Source organism: Zea mays, chromosome 7, assembly GCF_902167145.1.
Source record: "Zea mays cultivar B73 chromosome 7, Zm-B73-REFERENCE-NAM-5.0, whole genome shotgun sequence".
In the NCBI taxonomy this organism is placed as follows: Eukaryota; Viridiplantae; Streptophyta; class Magnoliopsida; order Poales; family Poaceae; genus Zea; species Zea mays.
The window spans coordinates 7557528-7571458 of NC_050102.1; the positions used below are offsets into that span (position 1 = coordinate 7557528).

A 13931-nucleotide genomic window follows, 5' to 3' on the forward strand; every position below is an offset into this window, starting at 1 on the left:
AGAACACGACAGAGAGGAATTGGCATGGCTAAAAAACATTTCACGAAGCTAAATAGCAAAGTTTGGCAACGCTAAAGCATCATTTGCAGGAACGACAGAATAATTGGGAATGGTGTAGGGATCGAAGCTATAAAAATGATATAGCAAGCTAACCAGAGAAGATGGCTTCATGCAAAAAAAAAATAGCAGTCCTGATCAAACTTCTGGCCACCTCAAGTTCACAAGGACGGAGTCAGTGAATGTGGTCAGAGATGGATGTTAAGCTTGGTAGCTGAACAATAAAAAATGCATATAGAAAATGCACCAGCTCCTCAAAGTCAGTAAAATCCATTTCAGACGTCTGATGTGTAACAAATGCACATCAGACGTCGCAGTCAAGTCGCACAGAAAATCCGCAAAAAAAAAATGCATGTGCAACAGCAGGGGCTAATAACTGAGATGCATGCCGTTCCAGATGTGCAAGGTTTTTTTCCATCGATGGTCGCTACACACGTCTATCTATGGTACGAAACCAACCAAAGAAAAAGACAGTAGCATGCATGAAACATCGGCTGATACGCCACGCATGGTTAACACAACGGGTTTGCTGTCAAACTCCATCTGAAACGGTCGACCATCATGCAAGTAACCAGCCAAAACTAGGTTTTCTAGGTAAACGCAGCCTACTCTGCTTGAGGAAACGCGGTCAGCGAGCTACCCTGTTCATGTCTAGAAGATCAACGGCCAGCAAACTGCCCATCTAAGTCTAAGGCGCTGCTGAACCAGTTGACCCCTTGAGTTTCCTCGGACGGCTGCGAGGCTCAATAAGCGCTTCGTATAGAAGCCTTTTGCTTCCCATCTTCCACCAGAAGGGCCCTGGTCCTCCTCCTGGACGCTTCCTTTTCTTCAGCTCATTACCTTTGGTGATAATGCATGTAAAACAAAGAATTGTATCAGAATCCTTCTCATCAGGACTAATACTCACCTTCGTTCTGAATTATAAGATGTTTTGGATTTTTTTCTGATACATTGCTTTTACTGTATCTAGACATACATATACCTAAGTGTATAGCAAAAGCTATGTATCTAGAAAAGCCAAAATCTTACATTTCAGAACAGAGGGAGTAGTAATTAGTAAAACAAGAATACAAGAAAAAAATAGTATATCCTCAGATAAATTGTAGCCTTCATGATATACTCAGAAATAAACTAAAAGCCAAATCAAGATCCAACACCTCTTATCTAGATAAATCTTACATTTCGGAACAGAGGGAGCAAAAGGCTAAGTCAACAACTGAAACCAGAAAAATAGCTTTCGTGCATGCATCGAGCCACGCAAATATGGCAATCATGCAGGAAACTTCACTGCACAAAGTCCAACTTCACTGCATTAGTTTTAGGTAATGTGTTGAGGACATGTTTTTACTCCCCCACACCCAACCCCACCCGTTACCATCCCAACTTCTGATCAACATTCAGGAGCAGCTTAAGAAAGAGTGAAAAATATAATGAGTGCAAAGTTGTTCCCTGGCGCTTAAAATTAATGCTTGCATGTTTTGTTTTGTTTTGCAATCCAATGCATGCTCAAAACTTTGCTTGGATTTCTTCTAATCATGTCACCTATTCAGATCATCACTTCTTATTAAGCAATCCGTATAAATTGTTAGGAAGCAAATCTCTAATATCAAACCCAAAGGTAGCCAGGCAAGTTGTTCTCGCTATGAGGTTTCATAATGGTTATGCAATTCAATAACTAGTGATGTTACTCACTATGATTGGAAGAAACCGACCCCTGCTGCGCCTGTAGTGATGCGTATGTTGGACCTAAAACTGGCCAAAACTGTTGTTGAATCTTCAGGACTTGAGAAACAGTACTCAAGGCCTCTTTTGATGGTGAAACTACAAATGAAGCACGATTGGGACCCTCCCCAAGTAGGACCTGCATTTCATCACAAAAACCAAATAATTAAATCACTGCTATAATGGACGACAGCAACAAAAAGCTAATTATCTGCATTCACAAATCACAATCTACCATGCTGTCAAGTGTTAGCATGTCTATGACCAAATAACTGAACGACACTTTACATATATCTTAGGGGCAGACCCAGTGCCCGAGGCCCTGATATGAGTAGGGTCTGGGGAAGGGATAAACCAAGGCAAGCCTCTCCCCGCAACTGCGGAGAGACTGCTTCGAATCAATAAATGCGGAGAGACGGCTTCGAACCCGCATTCTGGTGACACAGCCCTCACCAGTCACCACTGTAGCAGACCTGACCTTCCAAATGCTAAAAAGGGAAACCTTGAAACAATCCCCGAAACTTTGGTTCTTAAACTATAAAATGCTCATATGAATATAAAAATGTTGCTCCTTTCTGGAAATTTAACAGACATCTAGTCTGTGTTGTGGGAGTTGGTCGCTGGATCTTGTGTGGCTAAACTGTTTAAACTATATCAAGGGGTCTGTGCGGTGTGTTTGGAGATGAGGGGTCCCTAGCTCCTACCTTTCTATATTTCTTCCTTAATGAAAAAATTTAAAAATGACAGACATCTCATGCGTGTTTGTGAAACAAAATTGAAATATTTACACACCCCATTCTCACATGACTAGTGTTATTACTTACCTTAACAACTTCAGTAGCTGATGAGGATATCGACCGGAGATTGTATCTGTAGGACAACACAAACGATTTTTGAGTATTAACCGGGAACTTTCTCAAAAAGAGCCTACCACCAGACCGCTTATTAGAGTAAGATATTTTTGTCAATAAAAAGGCACCATTTTCTTAAAAAATAACACTAAGGATTGATATGTGTTGGGGCGAAGGCGAACACGCCTCCCCCTCGCTCGTCGATTTCTACATCAACATTTCCGCAGGCCGAAGGCCGCGCCAGCGGGCTCCGCCGGCCTGACCGCGGACGTCGTCCATGCGAAGGCCCGAGCGCCCCCTTCGCTTCAACAAGCGAAGGCGAAGACCATCAACGACTTAAGGACCGGATGACAGAAGCCGCGAAGACCACAAGGCTCTGTCTCTCTCAGTGCGACAAGGGGCCCGTGTGCAATCCGGCCCATGTCGTAGGGCCCCACCCGCGGGTTGCCAGGTGAGCAGAGCGGGTTGGCCCACGTCTGTAATAAAGTATGATGTAATGACACGATGTAACCCCCTCATGAGGGAATATTCCAGGGATAAACTAGGTAACTAAGGGCCTAATTGTGCTTGACAGAGTCGGGCGGTCCCTCAGTTACCTATAAATACCCCCGCACTGTGCCAAAGCGGGGGACGGAGAAAAACATTGTTGCCCTAATACACTGTGTTTATCTGCATCAAACTGTTTCCCATTCTTCCATTGTTTGAGCTTGGCTAATCGTGAGACTAGCGAGTTCCAACAATATGCACAGTAGTTTCCACATTTTCAGCCCAAAACTAGTACACCAGAATACAAGCATCATTCCTTTGAACCTTGATATGGCAACTTGGCATTAGCATCTCAGTCATCCATTTTTAGTTAAAACATAGCACCTAATGGAGTTGAGTAGACACATAACATAACAATCAAATCATAGATTCTTTTTTGTTTGGACTTAATGTCTGACTTAGGGCAAAGCAGTAGTATGTATATGTCCTACCATAACTTTCAACTTTCTACGCATTGGTTATATTTTTCTAGAATTGAGAAAACCAGGTACATACCCTCCCTCAAGTATCACCAACAATCTTCCATTTGAGGAACCAGCTAGCAGGGATGTCATCCAAGAGTATCCAGTTGGAGTGACCTAATATTGAAGAAGGAAAGTTACACAAACTATGAGTTAGCATAATGTGGCTTCAGCATGTAATTGCACACCAGAAAACGTTAATACAATTCAAACAATAAAAAAACTGAAAGTCTACAGAACAACCGACTAGAAAACAAGGAGTAATATCAATCAAAGGTTGCACTGAAAATGTTGCTTCCAGTATTCCAATTGAATACTTCAGTGAACTTAATCGCTTATATTGTTGCCAGTACTTTGTACCTACTGCCAAGTACAACAAAAGAAACATGCATCTTGCATTATACTGTCATAACGAGATCTAGATCATCCCCAAAAAAGTTTTAGCAGTACTTACATGAGGGTGTACCCTTGATCATGTTTTTATAAGGTGACACTTAGTTGTCTTGTCGTCTAGGCGTCCAGGCACTAAAAAAACTTAAGCATCACTGTAGCCACAACCAAAAATCGGCAAAATGAGAGGAGGGAAGGGAGGAAAGAGAGGAAGAACTGGAGGAGCAGACAAGGCCAAGTGCGCCCGTCTCTGCTCCCATCCCCATTATCTGGAGCTCATGTGATCATTGCAACTTTCTTCACCAGCCAACTTCTGTGTCATTGGAGATCTGGGAGGGGCAGCAGCAGGCCAGAAGTTCTAGTACAGGGGATCTAGAAGGGGGCAGCACCAGCAGTGAGCAAGGGGAGGGGAAGAGGTAGGGAGGATGGTTGCGTGCGGCAGCAGCGCATATATGGAAAACAGGCGAGGGAAGGAGGCAAGAGGCACATGGAGATGAGCAGTGGCAGCACTCGGATGCTTGACAATGGTTCGGGGAGGACCACAAGTACAGGTAGGTCATATAACATGCCAGGAAGGGTATATGGGCTGGCTGGTGGGCTGGACTTTTTTGTGTCTTGTCCTTCTAATAGTCACAAAAAACAGGGACAAAGATATTAACCCTCGAGGCCTCGACCAAGGAAGGTCGTCCCCGGCCCAAGTATGAAGGGTCATTTTCGTAACCGTCATGTAAAAACCTCTCACAAGTAGCATACTATGTTCCTCAATCCCATTCAACCCATCGACCCAGGAATTTTGTGAAAATGCCTTCTTTTCTTTTCTTTCTCCTTTTTCTCCCTCCATGCTGCTTCTTTGAAGTTTTCTTATAATCACAGGACCTCACCTCGCATTGCCTTATGATCGCCTAGGTGATTGGAAGGGGGTGGCTCGTCACGTCTCACCTTACCACCTTAAAAACCATGCCCTTGATAGAATCAAATGCTAAAAAGCAGCTCAAAATCTATCTTCTACAACAAGGTCAAATAAACTATGTTTCTACATGATGTAAAAAAGAATGTTCAGCCTAACTTCCAAAAGGAAGTCATCTGCTTAAGGCCATGTGTATTTCCTTCCAGGATTATATAATCCAACTTATGGATTATATAAGCACCTATTGATCTGCTTATGGATTATCATAATCTAGGTATCTAGATTATATAATCCACCTAATAATTTGTGTTGTTTGTTTACCTCTCAACTTATGTAAGTTAGGGATTTAGGGGTGAAAACGGGACGGGTAACCGGGTCGGGTACCGGATACGGGTACTAGAAATACCCGAATTTTCTGATACGGATACAGATAATTTTGTTCTCGGGATGGATACGGGTACTACCCAATTAATGCACTTTCGGATATGGGTCGGATACGGAAATACAAGTACCCAGTAAATACCCGAATCCCTCGGGTAGGATACGGGTACCCGACCCTCGGGTTCCCGGGCTTAACCAATCCGGGGCAGTGCCTATATCACATGACTGCAAGATGTTGTGTGTGGGCCACTTTATAAGGCCGACCCACCCACTCGCGCCTCCCTACGGCACCAAGGTGGGACTAATCCTCGTGAGTGCGTGGGCTCTAGATGCTGATTGCTGAGGGCTGAGACAGCAGCTTCGCATCCGGATGGCCGGGCGGCTGAGTCTGAGCAACTTCGTGTGGTGTGCTCCAGCTAGGCCTTGGTGTAGAACTGGGCCGATAATGTAGTATACAATATATGGGTCAAGCCTGATTATTTTTTCCTTCATTTGCCGATTTAATCATGCAGCTATTGACAGCCTCAACAAATAGATCCAAGCAAAGTTCATTGGTAGTACTTGACTAGATATATGTTGTCTCGTCGTGAGAAGAATTGGAAAGCAGCGCGCGTACTATATGCCATAAAGTAAAGTAGGAAAATCAAATTTTCACTGCCTTGAAATAATTACAAAGGCGTAAAACATTGCACCTAGATATTAGCATGTTGTTATTATGGGAAAATTGTGAGCAGCCTATACACTGAGGGTATATTTAGTACCAGAGCTAATTAAAAACTAACTCGCATCTAAAAATAATAATCAGTAGGTAGGCTAATTTTTTAGTCAGGTTTCCGAGAAGTTAATTAATATCAACTATCTACTATCTGTTATATACTTGTGGACTTGCAGATTATGCCTGAAAGAGAGGATATGTTGCTGATTTTTTTAAGAAAAAAATATGTTGTTGGTTCTATATTTGTGCTATCATATACATGTTATGTATTTTTTTATTGGTTTGTTAGACGGTTAGACAACTAATATTATCGAGATGAACTATCCGACTAGTATCCGTTATCTACCCGGGTAATATCTGATATTTGTTTCTTACCCGGCCGAATTATTACCCGATCCCGTCTTGTATACGTCCCGAATTTTAACTATCCGTACTTGATCCTGTATCCGAAAGAATTGTATTAGGGTAGGATACGGAATGACCTAGTATCCGCATGTATTCGTCCCGTTTTCACCCCTAATTTAAGTTGAATTATACAATCTGGAAGGTAAACAAACAGGGCCTAAGTATTGAGTCTTATCAATCATTTCCCAATAGAAACAAAGTAAAAATGTAATGCATACACAGGACATGAGAGCAGTGGCTGCATTTTAGAGTTTAGCGATCAGAATTAAGAGGAATCTTACGTCACAACAACCCAGAGGGTCACCTCTAGCTGCATCGAATCCTGCAGATATTATAGTGATGTCTGCGGCAAACTCTGAAGCTGTATAAATACAGGATTTACATCAACAACAACAACAATAATAAAAGCATAAGAAAGCTGTGGAACAAAATCGCAAAAATATATGAGTACATGAAGGCTGTAAATCAAATGGTTCAAGTGCTATTAGCAAACATGCTTTTCACCAATAAGAAAAAATAATACCACCAGCCATATGAAGCAAAGAAGGAAACATTCCAATTTGATAAATTTGAGTTATGTGTCTTTCTAACAAGGTGAATAATGCCAGATCTCCTAGAAGTCAAAGCACATAAGAATAGTACACATATCAATCCTATTTTATTATTACCTATTGGAAGCACCACAGTCTGAAAAGCAAAGATGTAGTCATCATCTCCAACACCACCACGGCTCCAAGGTATATTAACTGAGAATCCTTGACCATCAAGAACTCCCACCTGAGATCCATGCAAGAAATTGCATGTACAAATTTGAAACAGCTTAGAATCAAAACATTGATTAAAGGAGGTACACCAATTGCAAGAAGAAATGACACAACCATTCCTAATTTGGTCTGCAAGATATGCATGGGTACAATTGGATGTATTACAATAGTAGAAATGAATCTCCAGTGTGTGATCTATTAATCATTATAGTTGTGATAAATAGTAATCCATTCCAAATTATAATATGTTTTGGCTTTTTCAGATGCAATGCTTTTGCTATGTATCTAGACATAATGTAAATCTAAATACAAAGTTATGTACCTAGAAAACCCAAAATGTCTTATAATTTGGAATCGAGGGAGTGCTTGATATTTTAGTTCTAATGCCCTATGTACAAAGATGTTAGATTTAACAAATCTGGATCACTTACAATCTAAACAAGAAATTTCAGTTTGCTTGTCAATTATAGGAACTCTAACAGTCCAAGTACTGTTGATATGTAAAAAAGGTTTTCAATCAGTTTAGACTCACCTCATGCATGTTGTTCCTAATAACACATTCAGCTATCGATCAATTTTCAATCAATTGAAAAAAGGCATTATATTGCAAATTTGTCAAAGATAGATACCTCATGAGCAGCTCCAGTTCCAGGGTAAAAGTTTCCATCCTCATGACGATGTAATGATATGTACAAGACCTGAAATGGAAAAATGGAACAGACATTCCATTTAATTGTTAATTTGGACAGCTAGCAAACTCATGGAGATACAGAATATATAATGGTGCACATACGGGCAGTGCATAATAAGATTCATGGAACATGGTCTTAACTAAATGTGATTGAGGTCACAGGTTATATAACACGATTAAAGTTTTGAACTCAGGTTTGATAATATCTCTGTTGTGATAGCACAAAGATGTTAGTTACTTAGGGCGCGTTTGGTTGCCTGGTTCTGCACGTGCTTGTATCGTGGGAGTGCAAGGAGCTGTTGTTTGGTTGTTGTGAGCCAGACTCTGCGCGTGCGAGACATGTGTTTGGTTGCCTGTATGAAGCTATGGAGCCAGACTCACGGTCCTTAAAGCAGCTTGGACCAGGCTCTACAGATATGAGCCAGATGAGTGTATGTCCAGAGCCAGGCTCTGGTGGCCCTGGCTCATAGAGCCGGGATCGAGGGAGAAATGAACCAAACGCGCCCTTAGTGCTGGAAAAACACAGCTACATACCCTTGTTTCTACTATTAATCCACAAAACAGGCATGATAAATAATTTTGAAATCCAAAGCAGTTCAAAGTTCAACAATGTGCTATGTAAAACACTACTATATATTTAAGTTGCACTATATTTAATCTCTGCCTTCACTAATTCACTATTAACTGTTCCATGTGATCCTTCGTCAGAAGAATAAATAGGGGAACATACAGCAGGAAAAAATGAATAGGCACAGGTTTGAATTTTGCTATTCTGTGACATTAAAAGAAATAGAAAGCCACAACAATAAAAGGAAAGAGGATGACTCACTGTTTTGTCCCCGTCGAATATCTCTTGTGTGCCATTTCCATGGTGCACATCCTGCAACAACAATTGAGAACCTACTGATGAGATAATCAACATTAATTAGCATTATTGACTATAAAATAGGTAGTACAAAAGAACTATGCAAGATCATTACCCAGTCAACTATGAGGACTTTCTTGGCACCTGCTCTTTTTGCAGCTAACGCAGCTACTGCTGCATTGTTGTGAAGACAAAACCCCATTGCTTGCTTCACCCCTGCATGATGCCCAGGAGGTCTTACCTGTTTTTCAACAGACCCAATCAATATGAAGAATATACATAAATACCCATTTCATTTCAGGCTCACTGTGCACAATGAAAAAGTTTCGTGAAAAAAGATATAAGATCATAAGTACAGTACCAGCGCAAAGCCATTGCGAACACGCCCAGATACTATCAAACTAGCAAGATCAGCACATAATCCAGCTGCAAGTTTGGCAGCACATGCTGAATGTCCATTTGCGTAAGTATCCGAAGTGAAGTAACTGCAAATTGTGTTATTAGCCAAAGAATGATTTTCGCACAAAAATGCCAAGATAGGCTAAGCATTCATTAATAATGACCAGAACAGTTAGCGACAAACTAACAGATCATGACATTTGAAAGCAAAAAAAAGGTCTTGAACAAGAAGGAAATATTTCAAAAAAATCAAGCAGTACCTGTAAAGCATGTTCTTTGTCTGCTCGACACTTTCAATGTGGTCTGGACTATGAACCTAGAAGTTACCAAAATTTGAGTACATTGAGACTATCAGAGATAATGAAACAAAAAATATACTCTCGGAAATACACCTGCAAGCCTCTTACTTACCATAAGAAGTTCCTCCTTCGTGATTTCTCGAGGAGGTACCAAAGCACATTTTGAGGGAAAGATCCCTGAAGGATATAGCGACAAGTTAGGGTGTACTAATGCACCTCGAATAGAAAGGATACTCACCAAACCACTTGACACTTGTTGACATGACATCATATTTTTCCTGTCTAGATATCAACTTTTTTGCTATAATGGAAAGATCACACAATCTACATTGCATCTCCCTTTTTGTAACTTCATCACTATACACCAAAACATCGCGCATTTTCTTGCAGCGTGTTCAATAAAAAGTTTTCTTGCAGCAGATCTTCGTAAGTGCAACTGTACTACTTTACTAGACAAGTAGACTAACACTTAACTACACAAACCATAACCCATTTGACATGAATAAAACACAGACTACACATAAATTTTAACAGACAATCAGACTAATAAAGGTAAAAGATAGTATGCACCTGCAGCAGCAAGACTTGCAGCAATGGCGCGAAGGCGATCCGGTCTTTCTGGATGTGGATTTGGTTTAACTTCTAGCTGCTAGTAAGTACCATACATCAGTTCAACAATAATTTCCACAAGTTGATAGACAGAAAGTCAGGAATTTATGGAAATAATCTAGAAAACACAGCTAGCGAAAGAATCTGTAGAACCTTATGTTTAAACAGATTGTTTTATCACTTCCTTTGGACGCATAGTGGAAAAACAAAACAGAATTTTTAACACTCGAGTATTTTAAAAGTTATTAGAATGGAGAACTTATGCTATCACAAATGAATAGCTTCGTGAAATGCACAACAAATACAGTATAAAATTGTGCCCGTAAGTTCTGACTTTGCTCTTTCACATGGCATTAAACAAGTGTATATCATACACAGCATGCAATCAAGCAAAAAGGCCACCTAAGTGAAGAAAGTATAAGTCCAATACAAGATAACCTACAAGCTACCACCCTTGATGTAAGAGCTTTACTCAAACATTATAGCACCACATCTGCTATTTACCTCACTGTGGAGCAGCATTCTTTCATCAAAACCAATCGCCGTAGACACTGGCAGCAACCCTGCATAGAATAGTCAATAGTGTGAGCAAACGAGAAATTCAGAACTGGATGCAATAGGCACATGAGAAATTGATTCAGTGGAACACATTCAGATTCTTAAACTATCGTGCGATGGTGAACATACATTTTTTACTTGCCATTCAGTGTAACACCATTCTATTTTGAGGCGGTGGAACAGATTCAGATTCTTCAAACTATTGTATGATGGTGGACATAAATTTGCCGTTCAGTGTAAGACCATTCTTATTTTTCTTTCGATATTCAGATGGTTTTGGATCCTTATCAAATCTCGCCAATGAGAAATTTCCATTGACATGTGCTAATCGCTAATCGGACTAAATCACATCATAAAAGAAGCCATATCAAAATCAAAGGTGGGTTTTATAAAGCCCCGGAAGGAAACTGGAGCAAGTAGAGTGCCAACATATTTGGAAACATGGGGCAGTGTAAATGTGTAATTGTTTGTTTGTGTCCGTGATCTCACTGGTCCAAGTTCGAAAGATATGAATATCACATGCATGGATTAAAGGATGCCTATTTGAAAAGATTGTGACAGCATGTTCTTAATATTTTGCCAATTTCAGTAGGATCCTGTGGGGACCAGTCTCAATCCAAGCATAAGTCAATAACAGAATTAGCTACTAATTTAATTCTGTATTAATGAGAATTTTCCTAGGTTGAAACTCGGCTAGGTCAATTAACCTAGTAGTAGTCTATAACTCGATACATAGCTTCTCGTGCATGTTCGTCTTTCTTTTTTATTTTAGGTATAGTTCCAACCTTGATAAGCAAATAAGAAACAAGTATTGAAATTTTAACAAACATCTGACATTTAACGATGAAAATTGAAAAGTAACAGCATAACTTTAATTCAAATGCAAACAACACCTGTGTCAGCAGATAACAAAGCTGTTTGTGCAATTTGCTTTTTGAAGACATCATATCCATCTACAACAGATCCTGGAAGCTCACGGCAATTCTAGAATATGTGAACAAACACCGAAGAAGAGGAGTCAAAACAATAATATGTACTACGTAGAATTACAACTTTTCATAAGTTGCACTGCTTGCCTGACCATAAAAAAAAATCTCACCATGCAATATGTAATCTTGTCCACATTTGGCATTGTGCAGTTCAAGCAAAACCATCTATTCACAACAAGGCGACTAGCAGGTTCCCAATCACTGTCATCATCCTCTTCACCATTAAAGAAAAACAGATCCTCCAGTGTTGCCCCAGCTTGCTCCCCCTCAGACTCCTCATTAACAGCCATGAAAATTTCCTTTTCTACACCCACAGAGCCACCAGGGTCAGCACTCTCAACATGACCTATCCTAGCTGTGGAAACATTGGCCTCTTCTTCTAGAGCATCAGCACGATCATTGTTCAAACTGCATGCTCCACGGTTCTCTTTTGAGGCCTCCACATCAGTGTGACTGCCAGTCAACAAGGAGACTTCGTTCACTCCAGCACAAAAAGGTTTTGCATCAATGCCACAGCTTTGGCATTTGCCATGACAAGCTTGATCAGAAACCCCACATTTCCCCACGCTATGGGAGACCTCAGTCTTTTTGCCACTGCTAGGAGGTCTCATGTTCCAAAAAAACTGCACTAAGCGCTCAGCGGACCGGGGGGCATAAGCGCTCCAAAAGCGGCGCGACCGCCTTGGTGGAGCAGCGGCTGCTGGCTCCCGCTGCCCTCACCCCTCAGGTCGCGCGCGGTGCTGCCACCCGGGCCGGGCGGCGTTGACGATCCACCGGAGGCGGGAAGGGGGAGAGAGAGAGAGAGGCACGCACGCAGGGTCACCGGCCGGTGTGCGGAGGACCGGAGGCGAGGGCGCGAGGCGACTGGAGAGAGGCGGGAGGAGAAGCCGATGACGCCGTCGCCCAGAGCCCGACCTGAGCGCCGACGCCGTCGCCTGCGTGCTGAGCGCGAGTAAGGGAGAAAGCGGAAGATGAGCGCCGGCGCTGCGAGGAAATTAAGATGGGAGATGAAGAAAGGGCGACCGGGCGGCTCTGTCCTGTCATCCTGTGTGCCTTCTGTGGAGCAGTGAAAAGGTTAGGGTAAACAAACGTGTGGGCTTTTAAATGGGCCCCAAGTAAAAGTTAATACTGTCTTTTTCTTCATTTCTTTTTTTCTTTCTAACATCTTTTGACATATCATCATATAATTCAACTAGTATAAGTGTGTTACACATGTTAGATATTAAATTGGAAAGAACAAACATTGCACTTTATCTTAGCCAAAGGGTCGATAAAGGTATGAGTTGAAAATAATTCCAATCACTTCTTTATAGCTTGTTCAGTCATTTGTTCTCCTTTAGCTAGCAAGGTGATACTATATGGAAATGTTGCGGTGTGTGTGGCTTTTATGTCGTGTTGAACTTGGGTGATTTCTCACGTTCTATGATGTAATAGAACATTAGTAGGCGAGAAACGAGGAGAGGAACGAACCTACGTGTTTCGCATGTGACACGTGATGCATGAAACTGATGCTTCAAAGGTGTAGAGATGTATTCTATGTCTTTGAATTATGCGGTGAGGGTGTACTACATGTTACAAACTTCTATGGTCAAGTTTATAATGTGAGTTTGTAAGTACAAACCCCACCGAGAGAAATATGGAAACATCTCCTATAAAATGGCAGGAATGAGAGGTTGGAAGAGGCTTGACCTTGATTCCTTAGAAAATTATGCACTTCTAAGATTGGTTTGATTCCTAAAGCAATCAAACAATGGATAAACCATGCTTAGAAAATAAAAAATGTTGATGTAGTTGTAAAGCCCAAAAATTTGGATCAGATAAAAATAATGATATAAATAAATAGATATAATTATGTTAGTTTTGGGAAATTTTTAAAGCCTTTTTGAGATTTATTAGTTCCCTTCATTTTCATAATTAGATAATGGTATCAAATTAATCAAGTAACAATGAATAAATAAAGAAATGGGCATTCCATGCTTATGAATTTGTTGGGGTGCATTTTAGTGAAATGAGGAATCATAACTTACATTTGACCTCAACCTATAAATGAAATATAAAATGTAAAATGAGAAAGGAAATCTTAATAAAGCCATTTATTACTTCCATAGTTAAATAATAGGGAGAAAATAAATACTAATAAAAAGAGGATTTACCTTTACATTAGAATCATATTTGAGAATTGAAATCAAACAGGGATTTGAATTTTGATTTGGATATCTGAAATTTGAAATAGAAAATATAAAAGAATAGAAAAGAAAAAGGAAGCACCGTTATGGCCCAACAGATCAGAATTCGACCCATTTCTACCTCGCGCGCGCTCGG

At 40.7% G+C, this 13931-nt stretch overlaps 1 protein-coding gene across 4 annotated transcripts; it reads right to left on the reverse strand.

Moving 5' to 3' along the window:
• Nucleotides 1-396: 396 nt before the first annotated feature.
• Nucleotides 397-12658, reverse strand: LOC541972 (histone deacetylase). Of its 4 annotated transcripts, none has more exons than XM_035960763.1 (17): nt 12423-12643; nt 11720-12062; nt 11514-11604; nt 10567-10625; nt 10024-10099; nt 9566-9630; nt 9415-9470; nt 9117-9240; nt 8871-8996; nt 8720-8770; nt 7829-7897; nt 7104-7212; nt 6717-6796; nt 3672-3754; nt 2604-2649; nt 1750-1918; nt 397-897 (listed from the first exon to the last, which is right to left on the reverse strand). In XM_035960763.1, exons 2-17 carry the CDS (start codon nt 11897-11899, stop codon nt 746-748), a joined length of 1536 nt encoding a protein of 511 aa, XP_035816656.1. In that variant the 5' UTR covers nt 11900-12062; nt 12423-12643; the 3' UTR covers nt 397-745. The 4 variants fall into 4 exon arrangements, with proteins under 4 accessions (XP_035816656.1, XP_035816655.1, XP_020396306.1 ...); XM_035960762.1 differs by having other exon boundaries at nt 10024-10102; XM_020540717.3 differs by having other exon boundaries at nt 10024-10102; nt 11720-12658.
• Between the last annotated feature and the right edge of the window lie 1273 nt (nt 12659-13931).

What these genes read in the sequence shown, in the direction of transcription:
- LOC541972 (XM_020540717.3), bottom strand. Translation starts at nt 12,220, where the DNA reads ATGAGACCTCCTAGCAGTGGCAAAAAGACTGAGGTCTCCCATAGCGTG. An exon ending in GAATGCTGCTCCACAGTGAG is followed by an intron (nt 10,103 to 10,566) that starts GTAAATAGCAGA and finishes GGTACTTACTAG; the next exon opens with CAGCTAGAAGTTAAACCAAA. An exon ending in TATTCGACGGGGACAAAACA is followed by an intron (nt 7,898 to 8,719) that starts GTGAGTCATCCT and finishes TTTCCATTTCAG; the next exon opens with GTCTTGTACATATCATTACA.